The sequence below is a fragment of the Trypanosoma conorhini genome (assembly GCF_003719485.1).
Source record: "Trypanosoma conorhini strain 025E chromosome Unknown Tco_14.4_contig_00621, whole genome shotgun sequence".
Lineage (NCBI taxonomy): Eukaryota > Euglenozoa > Kinetoplastea > Trypanosomatida > Trypanosomatidae > Trypanosoma > Trypanosoma conorhini.
In genome coordinates, this window is record NW_021704706.1 from 4740 (window position 1) to 10669 (window position 5930).

Here is a 5930-nt window from a genome sequence, read left to right on the forward strand (position 1 = left end):
GACACGTTTTGAATGCCACTCACGCAGACACGCACAAACTCGCCCATACATCTGTACGTGGAGAAGGGACGGGGAGGCATCCTTCAATGTTATTCGTTTTCTCTTTTCACTCCTCCAGGCAAGTCACTGCCGGCTCCAGACTCCGCAGAAGGCATACGAACTTCGGGGGAAAAAAAACAGAAACGACAAAAAAAAGGTGAATAGATGACAGATGAAGCTCAAACGACGACACACGCGAAAGAGAGCCGCCCACACAACGCACCCGCGACAGCGCAGTGCAGCAGCAAGCGGAAGCGCAGAGATGGCCGCATACACACTTGTACGTGGGCGGGTGTGTGAGGCAAGGCGAGGCGGAGGCGGCCCGCTACGCGCCACCCAACTTTACTCCAGCCCCCGCAACACCACACGAGTAAACCCCGCATAGAACAGAAGAAAAACGAAAAAAAACACACACACACAACAACCGCAACAAGAAAGGAGGAACCCAAAGCAGAAAAAGCAAAACTCCCCCATATATATATATATATGTGTGTGTGTACGCCGAAAGAAAGAAAAAAAAACGTCCGGGCTGAGAAAGCAGTAAAAAGATCAACAAGAAAAGCTTCATGGAGGGGGAAGAACAGGGGGGAAAAAAAACTGTAAATGCAAAAGCAATAAACAACAACAAAGGCAGAGTAAATAGAGAGCAGGCGCCCTATGAGTCTGGAGAATGAACCGCAAAAGAACATTTGAAACGAAAAAAAAACGAAGAAAACAAAAACAAGAGCAATAGCAGGAATAAGGCAAACTGAGAAAAAACAAACAAACGAACAAAAAAGCTTTTCGGGGTCGGAGAAAAGCGGTATAGTCCACGTTCTTTCTTTATTGAAAAAAATGTTCAACATGACATACGTGTAGCATACATAGAAGCGTTTTACGTATACATATACATATATAATTCTTTTTTATTATTATTGATTTTTATTTGGGTGTCGCGTATCACTATTTTGGCAAAACACCCTCTCACCGTACACATACACATAACTTTTTGAAACTTGTTGTTTCCAAACTTTTTTCCTCGTACTTCATGTCATTGGGGTCATTACACCGTTCGCAGTGTACGTGGAGGACCCCATAAAGGCGTCTAGCGGAGCATCTGGGCAGGTCCGCATTGTATCAACGTTGCTAGTTGCACACGTTAGAATCAAGCTGCTGATACTGTTTTCCTCCAACCTGCCGTTGTGCCTCGCTGGTAGCCGAACTGCCCCACCTTCCCCAGCCTCCCCCGCAGCACTTCCAGAAAGAAATACGGGCATTGTACCCGCATTTCCCTGTTGAAGAAGCAACCTCTGATGTATCCATTCCAGGGACTCAGAAGTCCACGGGCGAACGCTGCCGCTAGCTGTCGGACTACACGGAGTTTTCTCCGAGCTGGCGTAACTGAACGAATAGACCCGAGAATGCTGACACTGGAGCTGCGTTTGCTTGTGGACTCGCGGGCTCCAGAAAAAATTATGGCGTGGGGCTTGAGCGGTGGACGAAAAATGCATCAAAGAGTCTGTAGACTCTTGTCGCGACGTCAAGGGGGAGAAAAAGCCCTCACCTTCACGCGTCCTCACACGTTGGTGGGCCTGCACACCACCCAATGACACTGCCGCCTCATTTTGGGAGTATGGTGGGAAGACCCTCTCCTTCACGCGACTGTGAACCGGCTCCTTGCAATGGGCCTTCTTCACAGTAGAAGTGGCTTTCACGGTGCTCCGTCGAGGGCGTTCGGGGTTTCTCCCGCGCGGGTATGAGGCCGCAAATAAATCAGGCTCCAACAGCCCAAACGGACTGCTGAAGGAAGTGGCAGAGGAGCCTTGATGAACCTCAGCAGCGTCGGAGACGTGTAAGGAGGCACGGACAACACAAGCGCCACTACCAGCCGTACTACATTGACGCTCTAGTGACATTGCATCCCTTCTCTCTAAGCACGGCGCATCCGGCAAGAACTTATCGGCCTGTGAGGAACTAAAGGAACTTCTTCCTTCCGGATAGCTGGTGTTACCGCCACCCGGAAATGCAGCTCCTCTCGTCCTCGTCGCGGCAACACCATGACCCAGCGAACACAGCGAGGAAGCGAAGGAGGAGAACGCCCGAAGAACTGGCGACAACAATGCCGTCTTAGATGGAGGGCCACGACTCTCCACACTTCGTCTGTTGAAAGAGTGCCCATTCATGCCATGTGCAGCGTCATTGTGGCGAACTACGTTCGGCTCCACATTCTCGCGGCTAGTAATACGGCAGACTTGCGCTGCTCCATCTGGCCTGCTAGAGCAACTCCTCGCATTCTCGTCGCGCGGCGATGGCGGTGCAGTTGTTGTCACCCCAACGCCAGAAGTTTCTTCATACTGTGCGCTGTGTTCCTCTTCCTGCCGATTCCCCAACTCACGGAGTTCGCCCCAGTGAGGAATAACATCTTCGGCCTCCGCAAGGGCAAGGCGTCGCAGCGCCGGGGGTGCGTCGGAGTCCTCTCCCAGGCTTCCCAGGGCGTCCTGAAGTTTCCGCCTACGCCGCTCCACCGTATCTTTCATCGGCAGGGTCTCGGAAAACCCATCGCAGCTGCTGGAGGAGCTCTGCATGTGAACTAACATCTGCGAGCCCAGGCAGTGTGAGTTTCGTGCTCCTCTCGCTGAGCGTGTGCGTCGTCGGCTGGGGCGTGACTTTTCGCCTTCCTCTTGTCCAGTGCAGTTGCGTCTCCGCACTGCCGCCCCCACGCTATCCAGTCCTGTTGGGCTGCTCACGCTATGAGCGCCAGCGGCACCGACGCTCTCTTGTGCTCGGTCTGCCACTTTCACCCCTGCGGTTGCCGCGGCCAACCTCCTTAGACAATGCAGCGAAGAAAGAAAAAAAGAAAAAAAGTGCGTTATTTTCACAGTCCCCGCCAAGTTTGGGGGGTCTTCTCCTCCCACCCTCTAAAAGGGAGGGACAACAGTTTGGTCGGACGCACCCAAGCGCCCACACGCACACACACACACAACAAAAAAAAAACAACTTAGCGAACAACAAGTTACAAATATAAACAACCCAAAAAAAAAAGAAACCACATACATCGACAGCTGAGCTTCCGTCGCGAAAGCGCTAAGTGGCCGTCGTTAGGGCCCCGCCGCCCTTCGCAACGTCGCTGGAAGCATCAAGCGGCCAATCGAGAAACAGGGGAGCCCCGCAAGACCCTCACGCACCCGCTTCGGCCAGTGGTAACGCGAATTCCAGTCACACACCTCAAAAAACAAAACAAAACAAAAAAAAAAGGTACCGCCACCTCCTCCACGCCGACTGCTTACGGGCCGAGTGAAGGGAGAGCGGGACACGAAGGAGAAAAATAAAAATAAGAAAGAACTTAAAACACGAAGTCTCCGCCCACAGCTGCAGTCCTCAAGGCGGGGCTCAGTAGACTTACTCCGCATCTCTTGCACGACTACCAAAAAACACAAACAAAAAAAACACGGGGCGGCCGCAGTTATTAATACCGTTTTTTTTCTTTTGGATGGCGCTATTTTAGGCCTTTATGGGGCGCCATTTTTATTTTTCGTTTTCCTCCCAATGGTGTCCCCGCCTGAAGCGCGGCACAGCCGTGGCACTGAAGGCAGTGGCGGCGGCGGCGGGGGCAAAAAAGTCCCCGGCCATAGCGGCCCTCGCACTCGCGCCAGCACCCTCAGGCGGGGCAAAAAACAAAATCACCGAAAATAGAGAGAGCGGGGGAAAATGTGAGTGGGGAGTTTAAAAAAGAAGCGGGAGCACAGCCCCTACGCACCCAGTTGAATTCCTTCACTCGGCTCTACTGGCTGTGCCTCGAGCTCCTCTTTATTAGATTGCTGCTGGGCTGCCGCAGCCGCCTTTGCCGCCGCAAGGCGCGCATTAGTGAAGCGCGAAAATCGCCAGTGCACCAACAGGGCGGAAAATGTGGAGAGCAAGTTGACGGCCATCAGGATAAACATTTGCTTCTGCACACACGAGGGGGCGTTGCATGATGGGAACTCGCCACGCTTGCGTCCCTCCGCATCGTACATCTCCCCGAACATGAAGCGGTTCAGCGCAATGGTCGCGGCTGCCCCAGAGGTGTAAATAAAGTTGTAGTGCTTCCCAATATCCCGGGCGTACATCATGCGAACCCCAATGACGGCCACCGCCCAGCCAATGCCGTTACCTATGGAGGCGAGCGCAAAAGGAAGGAGCAGCACGCTCCCGGGCAGGACGGCAAAGAAGAGGTACGCCAACACCATCAGCACGGGACCAACGGGAAGCGCAACAGTCGACAGCATTTCTGACTTGCCTGCAGCACGCAGCGCGAGGAGCTTGATGTCGACCAACCCAATGAAGATGCGTCCAACAGCGCTGCCCACAGACATGATGGCGACGTACAGCGTCAGAGTTCGGGTGTCAAATCCGCCGTTGTTCTTGCTGCGGTAAAACTGGGCGGCGTTCATCTGCATCACCGTGCCGGTGCCCCACATGCCAAAGCACGAGAACCACAACGCCCACATGTCAACGGAGAGCAGATGGGCCCAGAAGGAGCCCTGGTACTGCGGCGCCGGAATCGGCGGTTGCTTTGGTGGGAGGTCATTGCCTTCCGCCTCAGGCTCCGCTGACACGTCTTCGCTTGGCTGCTGCGGCATCGGCTCCGTGTCCGCCTCCCCGATGCAGTCCATATCCGTTGCACGCACGGGGGTGTAGCGGCCCAGAAACTGGAACGGCAGCGCCATCGTGGAGAACGACGCCATCAGCAGCAGCGCCACGATCGAGATCGCCAAGTACCCCGCGTGGGACGTCTTCACGTACGCCGTCGCAATCGACTGGACTGTGGAAAAGATCAGCATACCAATGACAATCGAAAAACCCGATCTTCAGACGCCGCGGGGGCGCACGCTGGGCCATGTACAGGTCAAGCGTCTTCTCCCGCTCCGCGATCTCCTCGCTGCTCAGCCGGCTCTTCCTCCACGCGCACGGAAAGTACATCGGCAACCGCGTGAAGTACGCGCCAACGAGAGCGCACAACAGGATCTGCGCCCCAACAAAGTACGCGTAGCCGGAGTAGTTGTCCTTCTCCGGGTCTTCGGAGTCAGCCGCCCTGAACCAGCCGTTGAAGTACGCCATCAGCACCGCGGTGCCAAGCCCGTTGAACACCTTCATGATCATTACCATATAGCCGCGGTCCAAGGGGAACTGCACCATCAGCGTCATTACAGCAGACACGTCCATCGCCGGGAGGCCAAGGTGGGTGATCCCCTGGTACAAGGCAAACAGTCCCACGCTCGACGGAATGCGGCCATCGAAGGTCAGCCCAAACAGTAAGAAGCCAAGGCCTCCAAGAAGGCCGCCGATCGGAAAAGAAGCCACGGGACCCACGAAGTCGAACAGCATTCCAGCCTGAAAGCTGAAATAGTTCAGGCAAGTGCCGACCGTGCTGATTGTCGTGATTTCGCTTTGCGAATACCCGTACTTAGTCTTCAGGTGATTTGTGAAGATGCTGAAGCCGTACGTGGAAGAAATGCCGAGCCCAACGTACACGCCGGCCATCAGCATCCGCATGCGGCACAAATCATCCACCTGTCGCACCATGTTTCTCTTTTTTCTTCGCCTTCGCTTTTGCTTTCTGCGGCGGGCAAGAGAGGGGGCAAGAATTCGGAAGAGCAAAGCGGGGGAGCCACGCGAATGCACCGGGGCCACGCATTGCGTGCCGCCGCGCCGGCAACGTCAATTATTACGTTTTCTCGTGCGGGTGAGCGCACGCAGCTGTCTCCGGGGGCGAGGGGGAGACAGGCCCATTTCTTTCCACGCCCGCGCCGTCGTTAAACGGCGAAGACGCTGGGTGGCCCCCTCGGGGCCTGGGCGCCAGGCACAAAAGTGAGCACAGCAATGGGCGGACTTCCCTCGCGCGGGCGGGGCAACAGCCGCGAGGAGTATCCGCC

General features: G+C 55.1%; 3 protein-coding genes across 3 annotated transcripts, besides 6 other annotated features; all 3 read right to left on the reverse strand.

Moving 5' to 3' along the window:
- The first annotated feature begins 241 nt into the window (after nucleotides 1-241).
- Nucleotides 242-299: a microsatellite.
- Nucleotides 300-932: 633 nt separating this feature from the next.
- Nucleotides 933-965: a microsatellite.
- A 99-nt stretch (nucleotides 966-1064) lies between these two features.
- Nucleotides 1065-2615, reverse strand: Tco025E_07718 (uncharacterized protein; the record flags this gene model as incomplete). The annotated part of the gene is made up of 1 exon (XM_029374577.1): nucleotides 1065-2615. The coding sequence occupies one exon, from the start codon at nucleotides 2613-2615 to the stop codon at nucleotides 1065-1067; it is 1551 nt and encodes a 516-aa protein (XP_029225337.1).
- Nucleotides 2616-2860: 245 nt separating this feature from the next.
- Nucleotides 2861-2883: a microsatellite.
- Nucleotides 2884-2980: 97 nt separating this feature from the next.
- Nucleotides 2981-3003: a microsatellite.
- Nucleotides 3004-3245: 242 nt separating this feature from the next.
- Nucleotides 3246-3272: a microsatellite.
- Nucleotides 3273-3606: 334 nt separating this feature from the next.
- Nucleotides 3607-3630: a microsatellite.
- Nucleotides 3631-3767: 137 nt separating this feature from the next.
- On the reverse strand, nucleotides 3768-4505 carry Tco025E_07719 (uncharacterized protein; the record flags this gene model as incomplete). Its single annotated transcript, XM_029374578.1, has 1 exon — nucleotides 3768-4505. One exon carries the CDS (start codon nucleotides 4503-4505, stop codon nucleotides 3768-3770), a length of 738 nt encoding a protein of 245 aa, XP_029225338.1.
- Nucleotides 4506-4596: 91 nt separating this feature from the next.
- Tco025E_07720 (uncharacterized protein) lies at nucleotides 4597-5580 on the reverse strand (the record flags this gene model as incomplete). The annotated part of the gene is made up of 1 exon (XM_029374579.1): nucleotides 4597-5580. The coding sequence occupies one exon, from the start codon at nucleotides 5578-5580 to the stop codon at nucleotides 4597-4599; it is 984 nt and encodes a 327-aa protein (XP_029225339.1).
- Between the last annotated feature and the right edge of the window lie 350 nt (nucleotides 5581-5930).